The 27,174-nt window shown below is 41.4% G+C and overlaps 4 protein-coding genes and 1 long non-coding RNA gene across 10 annotated transcripts in view; 2 read left to right on the top strand and 3 right to left on the bottom strand.

The window, feature by feature from the left end:
- Positions 1-1,934, bottom strand: part of LOC112486493 (uncharacterized) — a 17,042-nt gene extending 15,108 nt beyond the window's left edge. Inside the window, exons 1-2 of the long non-coding RNA XR_003048952.1 lie at positions 1,581-1,934; positions 1,346-1,433 (exon numbers count right to left, since the gene is read on the bottom strand). This is a non-coding gene — a long non-coding RNA (uncharacterized LOC112486493). The remainder of the gene's footprint in view (positions 1-1,345; positions 1,434-1,580) is intronic.
- The window catches only part of slc22a23 (solute carrier family 22 member 23), an 18,185-nt gene extending 8,911 nt beyond the window's left edge, over positions 1-9,274 (top strand). Inside the window, exons 5-11 of the mRNA XM_008338508.3 lie at positions 4,468-4,654; positions 4,956-5,083; positions 6,107-6,209; positions 6,375-6,601; positions 6,984-7,016; positions 7,140-7,263; positions 7,342-9,274. Coding sequence (XP_008336730.2) covers positions 4,468-4,654; positions 4,956-5,083; positions 6,107-6,209; positions 6,375-6,601; positions 6,984-7,016; positions 7,140-7,263; positions 7,342-7,762 — 1,223 coding nt within the window. The 3' untranslated portion in view covers positions 7,763-9,274. The remainder of the gene's footprint in view (positions 1-4,467; positions 4,655-4,955; positions 5,084-6,106; positions 6,210-6,374; positions 6,602-6,983; positions 7,017-7,139; positions 7,264-7,341) is intronic.
- A 198-nt stretch (positions 9,275-9,472) lies between these two features.
- On the bottom strand, positions 9,473-11,515 carry psmg4 (proteasome (prosome, macropain) assembly chaperone 4). The gene is made up of 3 exons (XM_008338480.3): positions 11,235-11,515; positions 9,933-10,008; positions 9,473-9,772 (listed from the first exon to the last, which is right to left on the bottom strand). The coding sequence occupies exons 1-3, from the start codon at positions 11,409-11,411 to the stop codon at positions 9,651-9,653; spliced, it is 375 nt and encodes a 124-aa protein (XP_008336702.1). The 5' UTR covers positions 11,412-11,515; the 3' UTR covers positions 9,473-9,650.
- Positions 11,516-11,640: 125 nt separating this feature from the next.
- bphl (biphenyl hydrolase like) lies at positions 11,641-15,342 on the bottom strand. 3 transcript variants are annotated; one of them, XM_008338478.2, is made up of 8 exons: positions 14,975-15,342; positions 14,494-14,563; positions 14,048-14,151; positions 13,707-13,873; positions 13,197-13,350; positions 12,606-12,737; positions 12,206-12,329; positions 11,641-12,097 (listed from the first exon to the last, which is right to left on the bottom strand). In XM_008338478.2, the coding sequence occupies exons 2-8, from the start codon at positions 14,523-14,525 to the stop codon at positions 12,007-12,009; spliced, it is 804 nt and encodes a 267-aa protein (XP_008336700.1). In that variant the 5' UTR covers positions 14,526-14,563; positions 14,975-15,342; the 3' UTR covers positions 11,641-12,006. The 3 variants fall into 3 exon arrangements, with proteins under 3 accessions (XP_008336700.1, XP_008336701.1, XP_008336698.1); XM_008338479.3 differs by having other exon boundaries at positions 15,036-15,222; XM_008338476.3 differs by lacking the exon at positions 14,975-15,342 and having other exon boundaries at positions 14,494-14,950.
- A 125-nt stretch (positions 15,343-15,467) lies between these two features.
- b4galt6 (UDP-Gal:betaGlcNAc beta 1,4- galactosyltransferase, polypeptide 6) lies at positions 15,468-26,960 on the top strand. Of its 4 annotated transcripts, none has more exons than XM_008338475.3 (10): positions 15,468-15,571; positions 17,604-17,755; positions 21,017-21,133; positions 21,651-21,764; positions 21,881-22,005; positions 22,143-22,259; positions 22,387-22,574; positions 22,847-22,969; positions 23,332-23,433; positions 23,782-23,929. In XM_008338475.3, the coding sequence occupies exons 2-10, from the start codon at positions 17,641-17,643 to the stop codon at positions 23,927-23,929; spliced, it is 1,149 nt and encodes a 382-aa protein (XP_008336697.1). In that variant the 5' UTR covers positions 15,468-15,571; positions 17,604-17,640. The 4 variants fall into 4 exon arrangements, with proteins under 4 accessions (XP_008336697.1, XP_008336694.1, XP_008336695.1 ...); XM_008338472.3 differs by lacking the exon at positions 15,468-15,571 and adding an exon at positions 16,990-17,454 and having other exon boundaries at positions 17,585-17,755; XM_008338473.3 differs by lacking the exon at positions 15,468-15,571 and adding an exon at positions 16,992-17,454 and having other exon boundaries at positions 23,782-26,960.
- Positions 26,961-27,174: the final 214 nt, after the last annotated feature.

Below are 27,174 nucleotides of genomic sequence, written 5' to 3'. Positions count from 1 at the left end.
GGGAGGGAGTCCTAGATAAGTCTGCTGAGCCCTTACTAAAAACAAATAAACAAATCACAAGTCTGTGTCCCGTAGCCGTCTCCTCAGAACATTCCCGAGATTTTGGTCTCAGTCTGGAGCAAATGGCCAATGAACACCTGACCACAGCAGCAGCAGCTGCATCTGTTTGTATGCTAAAGATTAGCTTATTAGCATTGTTTGTGCTAATTGGCACATGTTAGCGTATCTGTAGACTAAACTGGTTAGCTGTTTGATCATGAATCATTTCAATCTCTCACCTTCGTCCTCCAAGGAGCCTCGACATCAACACAAAGGCCAAAAAATACTGTGTACTTTACAGAGTACTGCAGAGTAATGAGAGGTGTGTTTTACATACAGTAGAAGAAACACAAGCTGGTGCAGAAATTCACACTGTGCCGCAGCACAAATCCCAACAGAAGTGACTCAGTGTCAGACGGTTGACTGCCAAACACACGACGGTTTTTACCACCTGCAAACGTCATCAAAGACCGAGTCACACGAGTCGCATGAACCACAAACGAGTTTTAACTGAAGAAAAAGAAGAAACCTTTCCTTTTTTCAAATTAAATTTTCTTTTTCTCTACACTTTTTTAGCCACGAAGTTGCTGCTCGTCTAGCAGACAGTGTCCTCGCCTGAGGAGAATATTAGAACACAACAGTGTATGTGCTCTTTGACAGTGACACATTGTTTTATTGTCTTGGCTCTGGAAACCAGTGCCACTGCATCAAAACGCCCTGACCTTGAACCCAGGCTTTGACACATTCACGCTACAAAACTTCAAGTGTTTGGACAGAGTAACAGAACAATGAGCTCCACAAACGAGAGGCTGAAGAGCAGCGTGTGGCCCAGGAGCCACAGGCTGCACACCTCTGGCTAAGACTGTGAGAAGCAGTTACTGCAATGATCCAGTTGAGGAACAGTTTGAGCTCAAAAAAATGTTGGAACAATCACTGCACTCACACACTTTTTGTGTTTGTTTAGGGGTTTTTTATGTTAGCAAGCGAGCTAAACAGTGCCCTTAGGGAAAGTAATGCTGTATTTCAAAGTATGAGTTCTGAAAACAAACAAAAGATTATTTGGGGATTTCAGACAAATATGTTTCCAGTCTTTGCATCCATTCTGCTCCTCTCTGGTCCTTCTCCCTCTCCCTGCTCCTCATTTACTGGAGACTCATTTAAAATCCCAGTTCATTTTGTTATCACTCTGCACCAGAGCGTTTTTAGCTCAGTGCATTTTCTCCTCCCGCTAAAGTAAATGTGTTGATGTCAAACGCAGCGGGCATATTTGGTTGTTGTAGATATTCTACACAGGTTTATTACTTACTGTAATTTGGCAGCTACCTCTGGGTCTTCCTGGGGGCAGCTGCTGGATGACAGCTACACCCCCGCCCCCACCTGCTGTCTCTGCATCTCTATTTTCAGATGGAGATAAATTGAAACTAATTCCACGCCGCAATCATGGCTCTTCAGAGCAGATCATATAAAATATGGTTTTATTTAATGGAAAACACACCACGGTTTATTGGAAATCTATGATGGGAATAATAACAAGTCCTTACCATTATGGGCTGGAAGGAGACGTGAGGACAAGGCTGGCTGTCAGCTCCAGGTTGCAGCATTGAATTTGAAGACTGTGGGTGGAAAACAGAACATATATTTTAAACCCTGTAGAACATCAGATTTAACTTGAGCAAACATTTCAAGCTGATAGGGTGAAAATCTGAAATAAAGAGCTTCAGGATCAGTAGACATACTGATCAGGTGTTCATTAATAATCCAATAGACAAACATTTACACTGGAAGGCTCCAGATACTAGCTTTTTTTTCAACCTAATTTTAACAGTTGCCATTTGTGAACCATGGAACTGTCCATTCTTTATGTACAGTCTATATAACACAGTACATACAGTACAATGAGTGCCTGAGTGTAACACAGTACATACAGTACAATGAGTGTGAAGTCTGGTGTAAACTCTTGAATGGCGAACATTTAGTACCAAATGAAGTATAAACAAAATGAGGAAAAAAGTTTCTTGATTTTTTGCTGATACACTACGTCTTAGCGCTGAAAATGAAAAACACAGGCAATCTGCCAGTGTGCATACATGTAACAGTATATGTATGTGTGTGTGTATGTGTGTGTGTAGCTGCAGGGTTCACTACTGCTGACTCAGCTGAGAAACCTTGTCACATCCTGTCCCTAACACTCTCTCTGTGCTGCACCCTGACGTAGATGTTCGAACAATGCACAGAATTAATTGTCACAGTGACATTGAATTAATGTTCAAAGTGCTGACAAATGCCGTCCCAAAACACCATTTTGGGCTGAGTGCGTTTACCCAGTTGTGTACTCGGTCAGTCTTGTCAGTATCCTGTACCTTGTTTCTGTGGGAAGTACACGTTTTCCTTCTGTCACAGAGTATTTGTGTACCACTGGGAGTACAGGCACAGAGTCTGACCATGAACTCACGCTGTTTTAAAAGTCAATAGTCTCTCAGCACTGTCGTCCCGCCCCAGGCAAGGTTGGGAATGGAGCAGCGGACAACCAACTGTGCATGTGTGTGTGCTGCTGTCAGGCAGTCGTCATCACAGATGCACGCGGCCGTCGGCTCAGCTGCTCCTCCATTGTCTCCTCTTTGTTTCCTCCTTCCCTTTGTGCCATTAGAGGCTTTTGTTTTGTGAAAAAACCTTTTTGCTGCTGTTTCACTTGCAGATGTGAAAAAAGGGAGAGGAGGAGAGCAGAAGCTGCTGGGGGTGAGGGAAGATGGGGGAGGGTGGCCATACACACTGTGCAAGCACCACTTTAACTCTGATAAGCAAGAGCAAAGAGTGGGCAGCGAGGCTGGGGAGGGGGTGTAGGAGGGTCGGGGTGTGCTGGGGGGGGGGCAGCACAGGGACGAGTGGTGAGATAATCAGCACAAGGAGAATCATTCTTCACTCAGCTGGAACAAAAGGTCCTTACCAGTGTGTGTGTGTGCGTGTGTGTGAGGTACAGTGGGTTTTCTCCACAGAGAGTTGTCAACTGTTTTGGTTGCATCAGAAGGTGTTGTGTTTGAATACAGTGACTAGCACGCCCCCTGGGGACCAGAACCTAACCCTAATGGGGCACAACCTAATTTTGAAGACTAGAGTCTGACTAGTGATTTGGAGATGAGGACCAGCAATGCAGACTAACGTTGCCCAGTTAAACCAACACGTAGCCCATATATGACGGTTTAAAAATAAAAATACAGTTTTTGCACAGCAGAGTCAGGTCACTTTCAAATGTACTCCTAAATCAGATATGTAGCCAATGTGTTTTCAGAATTAATGGTCACATTACAGAAAGTTAAACGAAGTACAAGTCTGTGCCAGGGCAGGGAGGGAGGATGCAAAAAAATGGCCAAAACAAACATGCAGATAAAGTTGAAAAAACCAATCAGTTGAACATTCTGACCATGTGATAAAAATGTAATTTCTCCAATTAATTATTCTTGTTAATGTTTGTTAATGTTAGCATTCGTGTTCGCAGCCCTCGTACATAAAACTCTAAAACTATTTTTTATCACTAGTCTTTTGTCCATCTGATGTGTGGTGGCCACTCTTTCTTGTTCTTTTGATTCTCTTGTTGTCCGTGGTAGAAAGGAACAGATGAAAGACGGAGAGAGAAGACGTGACTTTTAATTTGTCATCTTTTTGTGATTCGCCCGTCTGTTCGTCCGTTCATTCCCTCCACCTTTGTCACCATGTGTTCTTCTCTCTTGGCTTTATCATCATCGTTCCCCCTGTGGTTCCACTGATGTGTAGAGGAAAATGTCATTGGTATTCTACCCCTGATACTCCTGCTTTTTTTTCACCCCCTTCTGCCCCCCACCCCCTCCTCCTAGTGTACAATAAGAAGTGACAGTACATGATGCCAGGTTAGCAGCCTGCCTCCTGCCTCCTGCCTCACTCCTCACACACTGACAGTGGTCACCTTCAGAAAGACCTTGCCATATGGACCAGGCCATCTGGACTGTACCAAGTTACAGGCAGTAAAGGAGGGGAAATGGGAGGGAGGGAGAGAGGGAAGAAGAGAGGAGAGAGAGGGAAGAAGGGAGGGAGAGGAGCCCAGAAATTGAAGAGTGGATGCAGTGAAACTCTTTGCTTTTCGGAGTGGCTAAATCCTCTCAAAAACCCAGTCCTGAGTTCACATGGAGGTCTGGGGTGGAAGTGCTGTCTCTCAGGGGAAGGATCAGTAATAGGAGCTCGCAATAACTCAGAGGGGAGCTCAAACAATGGCCCCCACCATTAAACAAACAGACACGTCAGAGTCCTACAGGCCATGAGGTGATGCAGACAACTTTATGTCCACATTAACACACGGGCGTCAATGCTAACACAGTATTTGGTCGATAGCACTGCTGCAGCAGATCGGTCTGAAGGTTCTATTATCAACTGTCTCTCCTCTCTGCCTCCTCACTTCAGGGATCGAGCTTTGTTTGCCAGCCTGGCGGTTCTCCATGGCCATGGTGGCCAGTTTCCTGATGGTGGGCGGGCAGCTCTTGATGCCGGGGCTAGCCGCTCTGTGCCGTAATTGGCCGCAGCGGGATGACTGGCAGGTGCTTCAGATCGTCATAATCAGCCCCTTTGTTCTGATGTTGCCCTACATCTGGTGAGTGTGTGAGGAAATCCACGGCAGTGGATGGGAGTGGAGGGAGGTGTTGGTGGTGGGGGGGCAGATACTCCTTACACTGAGCCAGGCGTCAGCTTGTACACTACTACACACTGCTTCAACATTCAAAACAATGCTCTCTTTCTCCCCATGTTGTTCTCCCCTTCATCCCTCCCTCTTTCTCCTCCTCTTCTCCTTTCTTCTTCTTTCTTTCCCTCCTCTGACAACACACGCTCTTCTTCTTCCTGTGTGTCCTCACTTGCTCCTGCACCACCTTCCACATCCCGCTCTTCTTCTGCAGGATTTTCCCCGAGTCTCTCCGCTGGTTGCTGGCCACCCAGCAGTACAGGCGGTCCAAAGCCATGATGTTGCACATTGCTAGGAAGAACAGGACGGACATGACGATGGAGCCCAGTGGGGTTCTGATAGGTGAGGACGGAGACGACATGAGTGAAGTTTGCTCAGACTTCTTCCAGTTGTTTCGTTGTGTTCAAAAGCTGTGCTCTGCAGCGACTTCTTCTGTGCTGTGTATAGAAAGTCAACCAGAGGCTGCAGGCCCTTATGTGCTCACTTCATTTTCCAGATGGTCATCTTCTAGAGCTTCTTGGAATAAATGAATATAAATACAATACAAAATTAAAATCACCAAGTCAGTCATGCCTTGCAAGCAGAGACTCCTGGGTTTGATTCCCAGAGGAACTACATATCCCTGTGTTGGCTGCAAAGACTCACTCTATAAATTTTCTAAATTACTCTTTAAATTATTTGTATTTATTATTAAATAAATTAATACTTAATTAAAATTAATAATTTTTCATTTTCCAAAATTAAAATTATTAAACTATGTCAGTTTCTTGGGAATTTGTGGTTCCTTAGTGTAGCTGCTAGCACGCAGAGAGTTCTGGGTTTGATTCCCAGAGGGGCCACATATCCCTAATGGCGCCTCCTGTGTGTGGATTCCTCAAAGTCACACGAATAAACTCCAGAATCAATGAATCAACAGCTCAAGTTTCCCTGAAGGCTGAAAATCTATTCTGGACTCTATAGTTGAGGAGATCGATTGGTCTGTAAAAGTATCACAGTCAGTGCTGACTTTGCAGATGGTGGCGCTCAATACCACCTTTAAAAATCTCAAGTACACCATTATGGTGTGTCATAAAAACCACCCTGTAGTAACTCCACAGAAATCTTCAAGCTGCGTCTGACACGGTGAAGCTCCTTCCTCCTCGGTGTGCCAACATCGGCAGCTCTCGGCCTGGATTTCATTGTTTGGTTCTCTCCCAGTTGTCACACAGACAGATTAATGGTAGGAGTAGGCAAAAGAATGTGCCATTTATCTTCAGGCCCCACGGCGTGTACACGGCTGTGTACTAACAGGCACCCGAGTGGCTGGATTTTCATTAGCTTCTGAGAGGAAGGTTCTCAACATGTGCATTTGATGTTTCCTACCAGAACTGGAGCAAGAGCTGCACAGAAAACCTCAGCGGAGCTGCATCATCAAGATGATGAGTACCAGGAACCTGTGGAAAAACATTGTGGTTCTGTGTGTCAACTCGTAAGTGTGCTGTGCTTGTACAGTTCCTTTGCTTATCAACGTAGCATTCGCTGCATTGGAGGAGCATGAGTTACACACGATTGTCCAAGACTCACCCTAGTGGCTAGTCTCAGGTACTACCACCCACTCATAGTTCACATTGTCTCTGCTTGTCTCCCGGTGCAGCCTGACAGGGTACGGGATCCACCACTGCTTTGCCCGAAGTATGATGGACCCAGAGGCCCAGCCCACTGCTCTGTGCCACGCAGACTACTACACAATGGCTGGCATCGCCGTGGCAACCTGCCTGGCCCTTTGCCCTGCTGTGGGGTTGATGGGACGCCGTGGCGGTCTTCTCACCTTCATGATCATAACAGCGCTGGCGTCGCTGCTGCAGCTGGGTCTACTAAACCGTGAGTAAATAGGACTAATCAGACCAGAACAAGAACTCAAAGGGGTTCCAAGCTATAAACAGTGCTACTCTGTTCTTTTAGGGGCATAGGTTAACTTTCAAGGTTTCTAAAACTGCAGAATGAAAGAGGCTGTGGAGATTGGGCGGTGGGGGGTGGCAGCTATGTCAGTTGAACAACAGAGCTCAGTTTGAATCCAAATCTATGAGAAACTGAGTTTCCTCCCAGTGCAGTAAACATGTTTTCCAGGCTCTTTTTGTGTGAAAGTTGGCCCCAGTAAACATGTTTTCCAGGCTCTTTTTTGTGTGAAAGTTGGCCCTTGTGTTTACTCATGGAATTCTTCTCCTCTTTTCTGTTTTGTCTAATGCTCCCTGATGGAATCCAGTCATTGGGAAGTACAGCCTCCGCCATGACACAGGTACAACCACATGACAACATATATGACTCCTAGGAACTGTAGAATATGTCCAACCTCATTTACTCTGTTTAAATTGCTCCATGCTGATGTAGTTCTTAACATTTGTCTCCCTCTACTGGACAGTTCTGAGAGACACCCTGAACAGAAAATTCTCGGTGGCCTTTTCCATCATCGGGATGTTTTCCTCTCATGCCGTCAGCACACTTAGTATTTTCTTCTGTGCTGAAATCACCCCCACCGTTATCAGGTGAGTCTGGGGGAGGTCTGAGTTTTCTTTTATTATTAATTATACTTTATTTTAACTTAACGCTAACATTTGATGCAGGGGTGGAGGCTTAGGACTGGTCCTGGCTAGTGCAGGTTTCGGAATGCTCACTGCTCCAATCATGGAGCTCCACAACCAGAAGGGCTACTTTCTACATCACGTGATCTTTGCATGCTGCACCCTGCTGTGCATCATTTGCCTACTGTTGCTGCCCGAACCTCGGGGCAAACCTCTGCCGGAGAGTATGGCTGATGGGGAGACCTTCACCCGCCAGACACTGCTCCATCCTGGAGAACAGCACCTCCTCTTGGCCAAGATTGACAGAGATTATTCACGAGTTCATGACACGCCACTGCACCTCTCAACCACTGGGAGCGCTACAGTCGCAGCAGCAACTGCTTTGGCAGCTGTACCTGCCTCATACGCTCTGGCGACAGGGGGTGAGGTGATTGGAAATCACGCAGTAGCCAATGGGGTGTGAGCATCGTAGCAATAGTCTATACTGTGCTGAGGCATTAAACTGTCTGAATGGTCAGATGTGAAATTTTAAGACTTTTTTTTTTAAAAAGTGATGAAACCTTTGGGAAGTTGACATTTTTGTAGTTTGTAGTGATTGTGAGTCGTTCAGGAGTTGCCAAAAATATTATTGTCCTGGATCGCGTTGACCTGAATTTAATGTCTGAGTAACCTAAAGGTCCAAAGGTTTTGTTGTTTTTTCCCCCTTGTTTTGACCTCAGTAGATAAGAAGCAGATGAAGCGACGAGAAAGGAGGCTAACGTTGACTAGCTTGGATAGAGAGTGCTCTGTGAGTTCTGTCTGTAGTTCTGGACTCGTGGAAAGAGGATTCCACTACATTGTATTGATCTTTAAGAGTTATTTTGCACTAAAGGTCAGAGACACAATCAAGTGTTTGGGGATTTGAAGCCAACATCAGGGTGATCCAGGGATTGGCTAAACCACTACCAGTTGTTTTGCATGAAAGGGCACAAAACATTGTCCCTTTTTTTGTAGATATTTTTTGTATTCTTCATTTGTCTTCTCTACAAAGTCCAAAGTGGCACTTTTTCCTCAGATGCTGAGGTTGGAGTAGACTTTAGTTTTTAAATACCCATGAGTGTCATCGATGTGGGTGTATGATGGTTGTTTGACATCATGAGCAGCCTGAGACCTCAGCAGATGGACATGTGGTCAAAACAATTCTGAGTGTGGAACAGACATGGAGAATGGGTCAGTTTAATTCAGCATGTCTTATGATGCATCTCAGTATTTCACCAAATGGCTTTCTATGATAATTTAGTTTATTTTTTAAACATTACAGAATGTAATTTATGAAAACTAGCAGGTATTTATTTCCTAATGCTGCCCAGGGCAATTTTGTTGGATATACCTCCTTATCATCAAATGACTCCACTCCAAACTTTCAGTATGTGTTCTGTACTGCGTAGTAATCCTGCTCTTAGGAAGTGTAAACCAGAAAAAGCACAATATTTTCCATTTATTTCTAAAAAACAAACAAACAAAAAAACCAGGTGGAGTTTAGTGTAGGACATCGTAGGCCAGGCCTAGTTGTGGTTGTTGTACATTTATACACTTTACCATCCAAGTACCCCATAGGGCTGCATTAAAAATGTAAGGTATGTGTACATGTGCCATCTATTCATTCATAATATATGAACCAACAACCTTCTATTTTTATAATGTACAGAATAAGCACATTGCTGTTCCTCAAACGACAGGTCGTGAACCAAATGTGAGTCACGTGAAGCCGGAGCTTCCACGTTTGGTCCAGTCCTAAAGTAAAACACTCTTTGTTTGACCAGGGTTTCTACCGTGGGCAGCTGTCTAGTAACAATACATGTGGTGTGATACATTACAAATATTGGAAGTTGTCAAGCCCTAGCATGAAGGCACTGTGTGTTACTGGACTCTTAGTGTGAAGTCAAGCCATGAGCTTCATACAGATCAATTATGGCTCTAACATTTGGGAGCCGTTGACACAAATGAATAAACCATTTTTTTGTCCAAAATATTCACAGATCTTGTTCTGGTTTCAACAACATGTTGAGCACACAGCTAGTATTTTCAATAAACGGACTGTAAGGTTCGCTCGTTTCAACCACCACTAATGATGTTTTGTAAGTGTTATTTTTTTAATATGACACATTTGTACAAAAAGCCACAGGCGTACATGTTTTTGATAATGAACAGTTTAATTTATTATGTCAATAAAAGAACACTTGATGACGTATCTATACTGCTTATTGGGTCATGATTAAGTATGCAAGCTGTTTTGCACAAAAGCTTTTTTTATTATTATTTTTTCTTCATGTATAATGTTCAAGTCCAGTGAGAGGATGCTCAGTGGTGAATTAGAAAAGCTCAGGGTGGAGCTCCAGCTCTTTTAATATCCTCCTCTCCACCAAGAGACTGAGGTTGGAGTCTGTCATTGGAAGATCGTAGCTCAAAAACACCTGTTTTTTAGTCTTCTTTGCTGGGAAACAAACAAAAACAAATAATTTATCTACTCAACTACAACACAACAATGGAGGATTATTTTTCTGTTACAGCACAGAATTGAATTCACAAGTTTCAGATCCATCTAAGTTCCAAAGTAAATTTCTGCTCTGATTTAAATGAGTGTATCTTCTCACCTAATCTCTGTGAGAAGGTATTTAGAATAGTATTGGACGAATCCCCCATGATTAATGAAGACAATGGCATTGAATCCTGCAGAAAAAAGAAAACAACAATTGTTTATAAAATGTAAAACACACCAGTGGGAAAAAACAATTTCTAATTATTAACTACTGCAACATTATTAATAAGCATAACTTTTTTTTAAGTGTGTTATCAGCAAAAACTACAGAGCCCCTAAAGGGCCAAAGTGGCTTTACAAATGAACTACAATTTGTACACTGTAAATGTATACATTTCGGTTCCATATCACACTTCTACATTTACTGATTACAATGCTATATACAACCCGTTTGAGAACAGGTCAGGTTCATCTTCAGGTAAATATCAAGTTTAATGAACAAAGAGTGAAACCATGCCTTTTAATCCTCGAGGATCTTCGCAAAATTGTGGAGTCTTCTATTAGCATACTGTACTTCAACACCAGACGAACTCTGAGCGCAAGTTTTGCGGTGGTAGGTTGAGGTACTGTCATGATTTCCCCAGGACTGCGCAGTGTTTAGACTTTTTTTGGTCATCCTGCAGGTTGAGACGTTGTCCCTCAGTCGGATGTTTGGATTGTCTGCGTCTTTACGAACACTTTATTTGACATCGCTACAAAACAGACATATGTAAACGACGGGTTCTCATAAAGCCCACTTCGTGTGGCATCATGGACCTGATTGGATACGTCCGTTTCAAACGTCAATTCAGCCACACTACACGTTTGGCAAGGTTGATGAGCATTATATCCACTTGGGGCAGTGCTGGGTTCAGAGTTAAATTTCGTGTCGATGTCAATTTCTTATAAACCAACACGGTGACCGTGGAGAGGGTCCAAGCAACGGCAAGACCGAAGACGTTAACAATCTGTGTGTACATTATGAGCTCTGTGATTTTTTCCCCTTGTTTCGCCATGTGTTGTTGTTCCGTCGTTATCTTCTTTATGCGGTTTCTGTCAGGGGCGCACGGGCAGGTGAAGTGCATTGTGACCCATTATTACCTCAGTGAAAAAGCTGTAAACCAGTCATTGTCAAGAGTAAGCCCTGGGACCAACACTTTAAATCACATTTACAGTCAACACAAGTGCACTTTAAATCACATTTACAGTCAACACTAGTTTTACCACGTAAACACAAGTATCTGGAACTACAACATCACCAAACTAAATAAAGCAGAAATATTCTTTTTAATGTCTGTTTAACATGGTAACCATTAAAAAACCTGATAAGCGACTAAAGTCTACTTCATATATTACTCAATGTTAAAGTATGACTTACGTATTTGCTGCTCATTGACACCGCCAGGCTGGACAGGACGGGACTTGAACCGACCCAGAGAAAAAAACTGTCGCTGAGTTTCATCACGTGAAAATGAATCACCTGCTCCAGAATCTTCTCAGTGAAATTGTGGATGGAAATGCCTTCCGTTGTAACACCGTTCAACATCTCGTTCATTTTGTCAACCTGATGCTGAGCGTAGTTGATTAGAGTTACACTCGTGCTGCGAATAGAAAACAGTAACAACACAACTACTTCCGGGTTACACAAAAAGCCCAGACCAATCGACTATCGATGATTACGCCTGCAGCGTACGCAGACCTAATAGGAGCCACCGGTACAATCGATGTGAAATAAGCGAAGGAAGAGGCACCGCGATTTTTTAAAAGTATAATCTTCACGGGAATTTTTATTTATTTATTTATTTTGCAAAAGCAAACCTTACGTAATGCAAATACCACAAAGGCATGCTGGGGGCACAAATGCAAAACATTCCAAAATTCAAACAGCAGCCTAATCTCATCAACTTATCACAGCCTTTTGACTGACATTTATCTATTCTAGGACTTATTTGTTATTCCAATTAAAATATATTTCAGCCCAACAATGGCAAAAGATGTCTAAATATTGAATCAACATTCAATAGGTCAAAATGATTTATAAATATGGAGAGATAAAGCAAAAATGTACATTTATTGTGAATATTTAAATTGATCTCTGGATTCATTTAATTTTTTTATATAAACATTTGTTTGTTTTATTCATTGTTGGATTAGTCGTGCAGGAAGTCTTCCACCATCTTGTTGAATTCTTCAGCGTATCTTAGGTGAAGATTGTGTTTTCCCTCTGGCATCATGTATAATCTGGATTTGGTAAGAAACAGTACACACACACACACACACACACCATCATCATGCAAGTGTGTTTTTCCTCTTATTCACATGTAGTAATACCCGTGTGAGTATTCTCACCTGGATCCCTTTATGTGTTTGGCAATATAATCTGCATGGAAGGTGGGCACCACGGGGTCTTTCTCTCCATGAATGATGAAGACTGGACAAGTTATGAGGGGCAGAAACTCCATGCAGACACTTCCTGATGAAGACAGATTCATATTAAAGACAAGTGAAGCAGAACGATTCTGCTGATTTTTATATTTTAAGTCAGCAGTATCACTGACTCGCACAGCCTGCAGCTCTCATGCTAATAGAGAGAGATAAACAGACGGAAGAACAGTTCAGGTCCTGTTTGGAGCTATTGCAGCATGGATTTGTATTAAAAAAAATTTTGCAGCTGGCCAGAGGATGTCAGCATAGGAGGCCACTAAATGACCATGTGGCCATGTTGTCAAAAACATCAAGATGTCAGTACCGTTAGGCTTCTTGGCAAAGGGTATGACACCATCTATCCAGGCCTCCCATAACTTAGGAAAGCCTTCAGTTCCATACACCTCCTCCAGGGGCTGCCTCATTTTCGCACTCCACTTGGAAACATCACGAATGGCTGAGAAAAACAAAAATCTCCATCAGAAGGTTTAAGAATATGACCTTGTGAGAAACAGTCACTTTCTCTCACCGACAGTGTGAGTGCCAAAGTTAAGGTGTAAGAGATCAAAACTACCTGAGCATTTACCCAGGATTCATTTGTGAGTCTCTATCCTCGTCACACATAGCTGACAGACTAAGCTGATGTTCTTTTCACCTTTGAGTTAAAAATGTTGATTTTCTCTATAGACTTTGGTGTGAAAGATACAAAGATATACAGCCAAGTAAAACAAACAAATACTCCAGATATCATAGGGTTAAAAAGGACCAGAGTTCATGAAGTGAGCTGTTAATAGTTAGCTTCCATGTTTCACACACACCATAAACCAGAAATACACCCAAAAACCTGACCTTTCTCTTCAACATCATTCATAGTTAAAGTCAGTGGAGAGTCGTGGCAGAGACATTTTTCAAGTACCATTGTAACAGTCGAGGTCTTGCTGCGAAATGTAGGCATTTGCCCCCCATACAACTGTTTTGTGGATGAGGTCTGGGTATTTTGCAGAAGCGATGAGTGAGCTGATTCCACCATCGCTCCAGCCCAGCAGAGAAAACCTGCCGAAGCCTAAGGCCTGTCAGAGAGATGACAATTACTATGAATCACACTAGCTAGTGTTTATTTTTATTATCACGACTAATAATTTATATTTATTGTGTATAGATGTGTTTATTTAAGGTGATTTTCTTTTTTGGTTAAAAGCATGGACGTCATAAAATCTGACTTTACATAAATTTACATGACTTGAAATGTGTTCATGTATTTATTTAATAGTCGGCAGCCATGTATGTAGTTACGGCGGTATCATCAGCTTGGGCTTTATTTTGACTACCGATTGCTTAAAAATGCATTGGTCTTCTCTACTCTTTAAAACCATGCACTGCATCTTTGCAGTGACCTTAAATTTGTTGTTCTCATGTTCTACTGCACCTTCATCAGATCCACTGCATCCTTCGCATCTCGCTCGTAGAAGTTCAAGGGAAAGTCTCTCTCTGGTGGACGAGAGTTTCCGTTTCCACGGGGATCCCAGCCGACGACTGTGAAGCGTTCCTTATTCAAGGACTTGAGCTGCGGTCCAAAATCAGTTTTTGTGGTTCCTGCGGAGACAAATTTAAACTGCTGCATATAATCTACGCCTGTCTTAACATTCTTTTTACTTTTACTTTCAACTCTACTCATTTTTGTGATTTTGTTTGTCTTTAGTTTTATTTAGTGCATAGATCTTTCTGATTGGTTGCTATATTCATAAATTGTATTGAAAATACAGTTACCCAGTGCACCAGGAAATAGCAGGACAGCTTGTTTCCCTTTGCCTGTCTTTTCGTAGTACAGATCCACTCCGTTAACATGCATCTTGCCAGAGGCCACTGATGAGCTGCAGCAGAACACAGGCAGACGACAGTGAGAGAAGAGCGGCTTCCTTTTAAAAAATTAGAAAATAAACAACTGCCACATAACCTGCCCAACAGGTTTGGATTTCTTTAACTAATCTTTTTTTCCCATTTAAACAGTTTAATTTTTCATATTTTACCCTGGTCATTCTCTGTAGCCTGTTACATACCCATAATATAGTGTTTCCAATATTATTCAAATATTAGTAAAATTACAATCAATATATCGGATCAATAGCGGATTACCAACCGTCCTGCACAGAGACGACGTGCTGTGTTGGCAAGTTCATATACAAGTTCATGTATAGCGATAAATAAACATTTACCAGTGAGACTGCTGCAGCTGCAGTGCAGCCATGGATCTTCTCACAACAGCCCTGCACTTCCACAGACGTCCTGCACCAAGCAGATATAAAGACATGTCTGAGAATGGAAGCAGCAGCGAGTGACGAAGCAGGAAGAAGAGTCTACCAATTCGCCACAGAGGAGCTTGACTACTTGCGTCGCAGTACAATTGTTGGTCAAATGCTCACTACGAACTTTGACTGAACTACACAAAAGTCCACGCAAAAAAGTGCGGGGAGGGAGGGACGATGGCTATGGTCAGATCTTAGATCCGATTGGTCGTTAATACAGAACTCTGCTCTGTCATTGGTTGGCCGCAGCGACGCTCCATAAAACTGATACTAAAGGTGTATTGCGCAGGAAATTAAAAATAAACAGCCGTGTCGAAATAAATATCTTCAGATATTTTTCATAAACGTTAATATTTAATATTGTTATTGGAAAAACGTTAAGATGCGTCACCTCCAGCTTTGGCCAGCGTTGAGCGGTGTTACGTTTATTTGGTCGGGTGTTTGACGCTTACAATTGTTCAGAACTGTGACACACGTGAGATACAGTCAGGAACCAGTGGTAGGGAGTTGCCCTTGAAATAATGATGAAAAAAAAACTCCAGTAGCAGCAAACCTTCACAACCACGTTGTTCAGAAAGAAGAAGAAGGAAGGAAGGAAGGAAGGAAGATGATAAGGAAAAAGAAGAGATGGAAGGAAAGAATAAAAGAAAAGAAAAAAGAGGGAGAAAGGGAAAATGAGGAAGAAAGGAAATAATGTAAGGGGGGGTAAGAAAGACAGGAAGGAAAGATGGAAGGGGGATTAAAAGAAAAGAAGTAAGTGTAAGTGGATGGATGATGGATGGATGGATGGATGGATGGAGGATGGTTGAAAGGCCACACAACAAAGTTGACTTTAATCTCAAAGTCCTGTTTAATTTCCTTTTAACTAAAACGCCATACAGTTGTTGTGGATGAGGCAGCAGTTTAGTGTCGTGGGTCCAGAGCAGTGGGAGGATTATTTGTCCCAAACACCTTGAATCTCCTCCATCGCACTTCCCAGCAAACACAGGTTGCAATTAATTATTGAACCACAGGTCTTGCGATCGCTCATACGACTTTCCATGCATCTTCTCCACAGTGCTACTCATTTAGTCACACATGCAGCAGCCAATATGAGATGCAGTATTAAAATTGTTACTCATTTGTTGACAGAAGCAGGACACAGCTGCCTGGTTACAGAACACACTCTTACAGGAGGTTATCCAACTGAAAATGGAAAACAGAAGGCAAAGTAATTACACAGTAATTACTTGGTTGTTGAACTCCTCCCTTTTTGAACAATTTGAAACACAAAAATTGCCCCGGTTGTCGAACCATAACTCGGTGCCGAACAGCGGTTTACGGTATGGCTTAGCAAAGTCGTCAATTCGTACCATCATTAAGAACAAGGAAGCAATAATAGAAGCTAAGCTAAGTTATGCTAAATTCGTACATACAATATAAACCAAAGCCATGAGACATGTGCCCTGTGTCATTTACTGCTTTGCTCAGTCTTTCTGCCATAACAAAATTTGAATCTATAAATTATTCTTCGATTCCATAGAAGAAGACATGAAATTCCAAGCAGCGTTCACTGACAGTATACTTTAAGAGGAAGCCTTGTTTCTCGTTATTGTTTACTTATTTATATGTTGTGGGAAATGTGTGTAGAGGCAGTAGTCGGTACTGTGTGTCATGGGACATGTGGTGTGATGAATTATTAGTGGACGTGCACTGTTTGGAAATGCCCAGTGGCTCACTGAAGACCGTATGTAGGAGATGCTTCATTTGCAGCCTTATGTAGTTACACATTAATACCAACTGGAACACACTCAACCTGGTTTAGCCACTGACCCGCTCTACTTCAAGACAAACAAAACGTCGTTAGGACTAGTGAACAGAAAGTAGCTGTTGTAAATATTTAATTCTGGTGATAGCAAACATAGCACACGTGGACTAGAACAGCCCTTTCAATGATTAGTCAGTATAAAAGAGGAATTTGGAAAGTGTGACAATAAACAAATGATTAACTAAACATATTGTGTTAAAATAAATTTTAGACCTTTATAGATAATGGGAATAACTTCCTTTAAAGCCCCCACCTCATTATTGTGGTTGGACAATTCACGTGGTCCCAGATGTTGAGGTGCATGTAAATTTAAAGTAATTTATAGCTCTTGATACTACTAATAGTTAACTATGGGTAATGAGATTGTACATAATAAAGTGAAATTATGATTTATGAAACTGCGTTTGTTTGGTGAGACTTTATATATTATTATATTCCTAAATCACTGTTTTTGCACTAAAACAAGGGAAATTCGAGATCAAGTTACTTTTATTATTTGTTGTCCGATGACTAGAGTTGACTCTAATCTAAAACGATACTTGGTCTAACGGCTCGTTTATTGGCTTCATTTACTTGGATGAAAGGCTAACGCGCCGAATGGGAGGGGCTGCAGTCTAACCGGAAACGGTGTCAGCGAGAAATACAACGTCGAACCAACTGAATTCAGTTTTAATGTATGTACATCTTACATATGACAGTTTCGTCAGAGTGTAGATCTGTTAAAAGAAAGTGTTAGTTAGTTAGTTGATAAAGTGGACTCGCGTGTCCGTGGCTTGAATAATTATTAGTGCGCCTACAGGACTGGAATCGTCGCACAGGCTAACGGGAGTGTGTGTGTGGGAGAAGAGAGCGGTCCTGCCCCCTTCAATGACCGGCCTCCCGTGTCTGCACTCCCGTGACCATGGAAGACTCCCGTGATCCGCGTTAAGCCGAACCCCTGCCTTGCGGTGTTGCGCTATCAATGTGCCCGACTGGCGGGTGCTTCATAAGGCTGTCAATTGCCTGATAGAAGCGTTATCTGCCCGTTTTCCCATCTGGAAAGTTCTTGGCAGGGGATAAACCAGGCAAGCATTTACTATAGCTACTGTTAGCATTTCCGGCCAGGACTCTGGGCGTGTAACGTGCAGGGGTTTTTCCCATGACAGCATCACTGACATTGTTTTTCGTCTATTCCCCGGACTTTTTCCAACACAGTGTTTTATGGAATTCACAGGAGATTTGAAGGAGAAGCGGGCCTGCCCTGAGCCAAAATGGTGAACTGGAGGTGGTTGCTACGGATGTCCAACCGGTCGTTTCTGGCCTTCGTCTTCTTCTTCTGCCTGTCCTTCACATGTCTCTACTTCATTTACGTGGCTCCTGGATTAGGTGAGTAGACCTTTGACAATAAACGGAGAAACGTTTAATAGGATTATGCGTGTCTTAGCCTTAAACGCCCTGCAGCGGCTTTAATACACCCTAAGCTAATGCTAAACAATCAGCTAACAGGATGGATAAACCAAGGCCGATGTACACTTTCCCCACATTTTTTTAAACAATTCTTTGGACAAGTACATCATTTAGTTTTTCATAAATATTGTTAAATTGTGGTAATAAATCATTCACAACACGTTTCGGCCAACAATGTTCAGTAAGCGCTTTTTTAGCTCGTTGACAGCAGGCGTTTAAATGAATGAATGAATTGTGGGCGTCTCTCTTAATAACGCTGTCAAAGGAATTAGATGTTAGTTTTAAATTAGGCATTTTCGCCAGATTTTTTATTTTTTTGGCTTATCGTTTAACAACAGAACCGCCGGAATTCCTAAACTACTTGAACAGCCGCGAGCGGTCATTCTGACTGCTAGATTCTACACTCGCTCATGATACATCCCCAAATGAAAGATTAACGCTAATTAAAGTTTTTCTAAAATCATTTTCACATATACCTGCTTCTTTACATTTATTTAATTAGTTATGAATCACGTCGACTTCGCAATTTGTAATCGAGAAAAGATTTTCCAAAAGTAAAATAACTTTCAACTGTAATATTCACTGTAAATACATTTTATTTATTTTTGTTCTTTTCATGGGGCACAATTTTAATTTGATATTTATGTAAAAACTTTAGAGTCCATACACATTATGAATTTGGGCTTCACTGCAGACATTTAATTGATTTTGCTTGAATGTAATTAGAAATAGGACGTTGCAAAATATTTTCCAAAATCCTTTGCAAGCAAAGAGTGAATGCCCTCCACCGTACCCTACCTGCTATATTCATCATCACTTCTGTATTGACTGCTCAATTTGCTTTGAAAGCAACACGCTGGAGTAGTTCTACTGCAAGATCCAGTTAAATACTAGTTATTTGCGTTTAAGTTTCAATAAGTGGTTTCAGTGCATTACTTCACTAGGCTGCACCTGAAAAACATGTTCTCTGATGTACCACAAAATGCCTATAATAATACCTTATCTACATCATACTTTGACTCATACTCATAGTACTACTCATAACATTAGAAAACAAGTTTAATCTTATTTATAGAACAACTTTTGTGCTGAATTTGGTCAGCGGTGGAGAGAAAATGGAAGCTGAGTTCCATTTGCCTCACATGTGGGAAGTCAGTCGGGTCAGTTTAAAATCAAGTTGAAAGCATTCAGGTCACTTAATGTGGCGTCCTTACATCACTTGGCTGCAGCTAAACGGCATCACATAATGTTAGAATATCTGTAGAAGAAGGCACCTTACTCGCTGTCAACAAGAGAGTGAAGCATGTGAGCATTACTGACAAATCTGCTCTAGGTAACACTGTGGTCTTTAATAGTCTTCATGTTAATGGAGCTTATGTGGCTCCTAAAGGATGCTGTTGAATGGAAAGTACATTATGTTGCTTTAAATCAAGTGAGAAAGGACTACATACTGTTCCAGTACACGAGTATTGTACTCATGAGTAGTAAAGTGACCACAAATTATTTGGAACATGTAATAGAAGTGATGTATTTGTTAAATTTAATTTTGTTGCCTTGTGACATGAAATACTAATCTAATGATAACAGCCATCAGTCACAACAATCATGATCTCCTATCATTTTAGTCCAAGCATTGTTGCAAAATGTATATATATTTTGGGCTTGGACATTTCGTTAAAACTGTAACTTCTGTCAACTTTTGCTTGATAACTGTGGTGTTTCTGTTGACTCAGCAAAACTATTAACGATTAATAATCCATTAATTTAACAGTTCTGAACATAGACGATCTTCAATATCAATATTTCTTTCTCATCTATCTGCTGCTGTACACTTCCCCTTTCCCTCACGTCTTCTTTTTCTTGATTGACTTGAAGTCTGTTCTAATCTTAAAAACCCAAAACTGCTGCACTATTTTCACCTCACTACCTCACTAATGGACACAAAGAAACCACACACACACACACACACACACACACACACACACACACACAGCCTCAGGGCAGGTTTAATTTTAACTAGCTTTTTCGTTGGAAGGCCCAAACAAACAATTGGCTGTTGATATGTGATGTGCGGGCACTAATTTGACTCCTGGGTTTAATGAGTATGTTGTGTTGTTGCCTGGGTAAACTCAGCCTGCTAATGGACAGCTGTGAACCGGGAAGGTTGGGAACTACCCCCACAATCCCTCAGCTGAGCCTGAGCAGTGGTGGGTATCATGTGAGCATTATTAAGTGTCAGATGAAGTCAAACCTTTGTAGTCACTACACAGACCTTGGCACACTATACCATGACATGAGGTTGTTCAGGAGTTGAAGTTTCAACTTGGATGTTCATAGAAAATTGTCTCATCATTTCCTGATTCAGCTTATTAATTTTCTTATTATGGTATTTTACTTATTACAATTTTCTCCCAAGGCGGATGAAATTCCCTGGTGGGCTATACACAACAGACTTCCTACAGCTTTCATTTATTCTATTTATTAACTTGGGTTTCTTTAACAAAGTTGTATATTGAGCCAAGTAAAATTGGGAGGGCCAGCAGTCTACCAAAATAATAATAATAATAATCCAACACTAGGTGCCGGACAAATTGTTGTTTGGACTTGCTGCAAATAAATTCAGATTATTTCTTTTTTTTTTGTATTAATATTTTCATCTTTTTTGTGTTGTTGATGGAAAAGTATTTTTATTATACATTAATGCCAACACCATTACCTAGTTCAATTAAAAAACTGCCTTAATGTCTGGTAAAATACAGCTGTTGTCAATGTAACCTATATTTATTTTACACCATGTGACAGTGTAATACTATATACAGTATACATTTATTTGAATATACTTTCATTTCCCAACAAGCTAACCACAGTACCTGCTGACTGACTGAAACAGAGTGGAGAGACCAAAGACCACATGTTAATGCATGTTGCTCTAAGCCACATGTGCTGATGTGGCTAATTGTAACAGCACTTGCACAACAAGGCTTGAAAATTTGCTATGGGATCCAGTGAAGCACATACCAAACAAAGGGAGCGGCGGTGGGTGGTGGGGAAAGATGGTGGGAGGGTTGGGTGAAGGATTTTATCAAATGTAATTGTTTTGGACCTACATTTGAGAGTCACTACACAACGACGAGGGTAACAACTGTGTATTAATGGCCTGTTTTTGTGTTTCTTTGACAGCCAACACGTACTACTTTATGGTCCAGGCTCGGGGCATCATGTTGAGGGACAACGTGAGGACCATTGGTCACATGCTCCGATTGTACACCAACAAGAACAGTACAGTAAATGGGACAGGTAGGAAGAAATGCACAAGTGGGACTCATAATACTGCAAAGATGGTGATGGAGACAAATTCTGCAACAATATTAACTTGAACTTTGCAGAAATGTTACCAAAAACTTTCTCATGTCAAATGCAAACATTGACAAATGTTAATTAACAATGTAAATGGAAAAAAACGCACATCTAAAAGTTATTTCACCTGTGGCGAAATGATTATTGATTATCAAATGTGCATTATCCTGGAATTTGTGAGCTGCTTTGATCTTCTTGATAGAATAAACATTATACACATTTAATATTAATGCTGTGTGGCAGTGACTGTTAAATGTAATGAGAAAAGTGCATTGACGGGTCAATTTATAGTACACACCGCACTCTCTTCATCACACAAAATGCTGTAATTCCAATGCCTCTGGTTTTAAGCAAATGCACTAATGCATTTGCATTAGTTGTGACTAGTATCAAACCTTGTTAGTAATTTAACATTTTATTCTGTTAACATGTTTTTTTTGTACATATTTTCCTTCAGACTATCCTGATGGCAGTAACTCCAGTGAGTACATGGTCCAGCCAACTCTGTATCTTCCAGAAAATTTCACCTATGCTCAGAATCTGCCCTGCCCTGAGCGATTACCTTCTATGAGTGAGTGAAGTTATCTGTTGTCAGTCACATTTTTGACATCCTTAATTTGACTTTACACTCACCGTTGTTGTGTTGCCGACGTCGCAACGCACCTTCTTCTCAAATCTTGCGCACAGAGGGATCAATGGAAGTTAACATGACGGAGATCCCACTAGAAGAGCTCGAGGTAAAGTTCTCCATGATGTATGGAGTAAAGTTTGGAGGTCATTGGAAACCCAAGGACTGCCGACCTCGCTGGAAGGTTTGTTGATACATTTTGTTTCCATTGCCAGCTGTCTGTCATTTACACAGATTCTCTCAACAATGATTTCAGCCAAAGATGGTTATAAAATATTGACATAACGCTCATTCACTCTTATTCCATGCGTTGATCTGCAGGTGGCGATCTTGATTCCATTTAGAAATCGGCATGAGCATCTTCCCATCCTCTTTCAACACCTCATCCCCATGCTGCAGAGACAGCGCCTCCAGTTTGCCTTCTATGTGATTGAACAGGTGTGTGTATGAGTTCAGTATTATTATTATTATAGGAGAAACTGCTGAAGTGTTTTTGGCCCTCACGTCGAGTCACAGTCGAACACCTGTTAAAAACCAAACTGGTCGACTCCTCTTGTGTGTTCAGAGCGGCACCCAGCCTTTCAACAGAGCCATGCTGTTCAACGTGGGGTTCGTGGAGGCCATGAAGGACCTGGACTGGGATTGCTTCATCTTCCACGACGTGGACCACATCCCTGAGAACGACCGCAACTACTACGGCTGTGGTCAGATGCCACGACACTTTGCTGCCAAGTTGGACAAATACATGTACATGTAAGTGTTAAATCTGTAGTTTACAAGTTTAAAATAATAGTACTTTCTTTTGAACCCTCTGTGCTGTCTGGAGTGGGTGCTGTCCTACAGTCTCAAGTGTCTACAAGCCAGGCATTAGGTGTTAGGCACTAATTATTTTTACAAAGTCAAAAACTTAATACAAATCTGTGGCCTTTGTGTGTTCTTTTAAGGGGGGGGGGGTCTGTGTACAGTACATCAAGTTCTTTTTAAACAACACAGTATTTAACCATGGTGTTTGCTGTTGTTCACAGTCTTCCATACAACGAGTTCTTTGGAGGTGTGAGTGGACTCACCGCGGAGCAGTTCCGTAAAATTAACGGCTTTCCTAATGCATTCTGGGGCTGGGGAGGAGAAGATGACGACTTGTGGAACAGGTAAAATCTCAGTGAGGAATGTCAGGTCAGAGGTCACGAAGAAATTACAACAAACACAGAACACTTTGTACACTTAATGCCTGTGAAGCAAACAAACATAAACGTTCCTCATCTATTCACTCCTTGCAAAGGCCTACTTTTTTGGAGAGCCACCTGGAGGACAGTCTATGAGTTTGGTGGCACCTAAAACTTTTACAGTTTTACTGTATATTACTTCATCAATATATTGCATAAAATCCATATATATTCTCTTTCTTTCTTTTTTCAATCAATCAGATTGATGCGCAGTGTTCCCATTTATGCTTCTAACTGCATGTGCTGTTGGATATGATTACTAACAGTTGCTGCCGTCTTCTTTACAGAGTTCATTACGCTGGTTTTAATGTCACACGACCAGAAGGAGAGATCGGCAGGTACCAGTCGATTCCCCATCACCACAGAGGAGAGGTGCAGTTTCTTGGAAGGTAATTTCTAACTACAATTGATGTTATTACAGGAGTTATTGTTAGTTTAGCTTCAGGAGGTTGAAAGAAATCCTTGTATTGTCTTAATGCAACATGGCTCTTTGCCTCCCTCTAGTGTATACTTTTGTAAACGGCTATCATAGTGTTAAGAATCCACAGAATTGACTTTGACCCCTTTAGGTTGGATTTTGTTTTGACAAAATAGCTTCTAAGAATTACTGTTCATTGTAAAGTGATTTATTAAAAGTTGAGGGGGACAAATGGGCCATGTCAAAGTCGTCACTCCTTTTTTTCAAAGGTGCTGTACTTGTTTTAATACATTATTTATTTTTTTACTTTTGTCCAAAGGTATAAACTACTGAGGTATTCCAAGGAGCGACAACACCTGGACGGCCTCAACAACCTCCACTACAACCCCCTCGTTTCCCTCAGCAGCCTCTACAAAAACGTCACCGTGGACCTATCTCCTGAGCTTGCGCCAATCACAGACTACTGAACTGCTGCCATCATTTTTCACCCCCACCGCTCCACTCCTCACTCTTTGTACCCTCGACTTACCCCGGCTCCCTTACAGCCTGGCCTTTCATCGTGCCATTTTCACCTGATAAAAAGACTGTGCGGCGATGGTGGAGGCGAGAAGGCACCATGTGATGCTGCCAAGAAATCCTAGTTGGAGAAAAAAAAACAAGCAGAAAAAGTGTGTGTGTGTGTGTGTGTGTATGTGCGTGTGTTGGTGCATGTCCTCGCTGGCTTAACTACTACTAGTCGGTGTCGGTCACAGGGAGCAGCAGCGTCTCCGCTCTGATGTTTACTGCGAAGCCTTAAATGTGGCAGAACCGCAGCTCCCTCTGCCCCGACTCGACTCGACTCCGCTCAGCTCTGCACTGCTTCTCTTAGTCTCATCACTGTCACCTCGTAGGCCAACAGAAGCGTCGTCTCACTTTCTTTCTAAACATATCAGTTTCGTTGGGTCGCCGCATTTCTGTTACCACTTTATCAAGGAGAGATCCCAATGAGGTCATGATTACTATTTGTTTTTATTTTTGATACATGTTATTTATTTCTCTATGACCAGGAGTCTGTGTCCAGGAGCACTCCCAGTTACACTACTCACTCTGGTATTTGCTAACTTTTTTGTTTTTCTTCCTTCTGCTGCACTGCTGCTGAACGCGCATGAATCTGTATGTAAATATGGCCTCTTTAGTGCTCGAACACAGAAGACCAGTATGTAAATATGAGCCTTTAAATTCTCGGGCATATCACAGTGATATTCCAGTGGATCTGAGTTTAGTTTTTGGCAGCTACCTTTCATTTTATTAAGAGTGGTTTTTCTTCCCAGCAGGAAGAGAACTTGACTGTGTAGGATGTTTGGCTTATATTAAAAAAAAAAAACCAAACAACAACAACAAACAAACTACAATTCATGAGATTTGACATCATCCTTGCATGCCTTAACTTATTTTGTTTACAAAATTTCCATTTTATGTTTTTCCACAAACAAAATTGCCATCAGTTGAAGATGTGTATATTTTTAGTTTGCCTTTTTCTTCTTCTTGAGTTGCACTGTGTGAACAGCCAACAGCTGATCTCCCACGATCAGCTGCTGCAGCGGGAAGTGTGTCCTACAAACATACTGCACTGCAAGTTCATAGTCTCACATGAGTACATGTATATTTTTGCCTAAGATGATGTTTTATTTTTTACAGTTTTTATTGTTTCCTTCCTAACGTTATAGCGCTGGACCATGTGAAAAAAAAGCTCTTCATTGTACTGTACCATGCTGTGGAGCATGGCGACTGGGGCTAGATACTGTGTGTGTCTGGACTGTAGTGTTAGCGATATTATTATTATATCTACTTTTCTTTTCCCAAAGCATATGAGGCAGCCAGGAGAGCCAGAATGAGAGAACTGTGGCGACAGCTTCTGGCAGCTGAAGCTACTGGAGTTCTTGAGTGGCACAATATCTTGACAAAAAACAAACAAAAAAAAAACTTATTTCTGCAATATTTGAACTCTAGAAGAAAAAAAGATGTAATTTTGTTGGCAGGTGTCTTTGGACCAGATGTTCATTGTTGAGATTATCTACAGTATCTCAAGAGTTTTCAATTCAACACGAACTGTATGTTTTGAACATTGACTGTATATAAGAAATGGACTTGGCTTAAGATAAGCCTCGGAAAAGTCTAGGAGAAGTGAGGTTATTTTTCACTACATTTGTAATGGGAGTAAACCCCTCCTCTGCCCCAATAGTTTACCATCACAATAATAATTTTCAGTTGCAGTTAATGGACCACGAAATTATTAGTCTTAATTGTAGTTTACAGTTCCATTTGGTAGAAATTATCAATGACAAAGCCGGACTTTTGGAGTTGACACTGCAAATGGTTTATAGATTTGACATGTGTGTGAAACTGCATTTCATTAACTCTACACAGAGTAACAGTTTACAAATGTTACTACATCACCTTTCTGTTGGTAAAGACCTGAAACTAGCGACAAAGACCATAAACATTCCAAGAATTTGTTTTTGATGTTATAAATCTAGTGAGAACTCGCCTCACTTTTCCAGACATCGTACAGAATTAGTTCTGGAATCTGCACTGAACTTAATGTAGGACTTTTCCTGGGCTTCATTTTTTATAACCACGTCTCGTCAGTTTCTTATATACTTTTTTGATTTGTTCAACCTTTGAGTTAAAGAGTCAGAACTCTGGCCATCTTCTTGATCTTGCTTTTTACATCTTGTGAAACTGCCTCATGACGTGTCCTTCAGGTTGTGTTCAGACTGCAGGATTGTGACGTGACTTTCAAAACTTGGACGTAGGAAAAAAAATAGAGACGCATAGTCCCGCTCCTCAAACAATTTTGGTGCAGCAGTGTTTCCCCCGATACTCTGTACCGTAATGATTGAACACGAGGAGCGAGGGCATCTCTTTGGTTTTGATGTCCTGACATGTCACACCAGTTCATCTGTTCTCAGATTTTGAACAGCCAGTGATCAGATTGACACAAATTGTCCAGAAACATTTCATAAATACCTCTGATGGGGTTTAAACGGAGTAAATCTCAATTTTTGCACTGTCTAATCTGCTTTTAGTCTGTATATGAAAATCAACCTTTTTATTCTTGCAGTCTGAACAAGGTCTTAGGTCACAATACATTTTGTGGTTTTTAATATTTGGTTGTCAGTCCAAATGGTGCTTCTGCATCCCACTGTGAGACACATCCACTGATGGCGCCCCCTAGAGCTTTGGTGACCAAAGATCTGTATGACGTTGAGAATCAAATGGTCTCCATGTCACTGTCATTGACTCTTATTGTTAAAACAAAAAAAATCCCATTTCCCACATTTCTTACCTCTGTTGAAACCGTTCATACGTCATATCTCACAGTCTCCATCAGCTTATCAACTTAAACTACGTCGTCATGGATGTGTAGATGATGTTGGCAGATGCACAACTGGACAGATATTTGTTTGCTGCTGAGTATCATCGGAAATAATTAAAAAAAAAATCTCTGAAGCAGCATTTGAATGGCTCTTGTGTTTATTTCAAAAGAATGTAACAAAATGATGACTAGTGCACATTAGACTCAGATCATGTTTGAGTTCATGAGATATTAAATCTCTGATCAAGAGCCAATGATGTACAGAAATGGTCACCAACTATATTTGTAGAAAGGCCAGAATTTGTCTGGACCAACAGCTTGGGGGCCAGACACAAAATGGGATTTTTATTTCAA

This window comes from Cynoglossus semilaevis, chromosome 2 (assembly GCF_000523025.1).
Source record: "Cynoglossus semilaevis isolate Cse_v1.0 chromosome 2, Cse_v1.0, whole genome shotgun sequence".
NCBI classification, from domain to species: domain Eukaryota; kingdom Metazoa; phylum Chordata; class Actinopteri; order Pleuronectiformes; family Cynoglossidae; genus Cynoglossus; species Cynoglossus semilaevis.
This window is presented reverse-complemented; position numbering and strand designations above follow the sequence as displayed.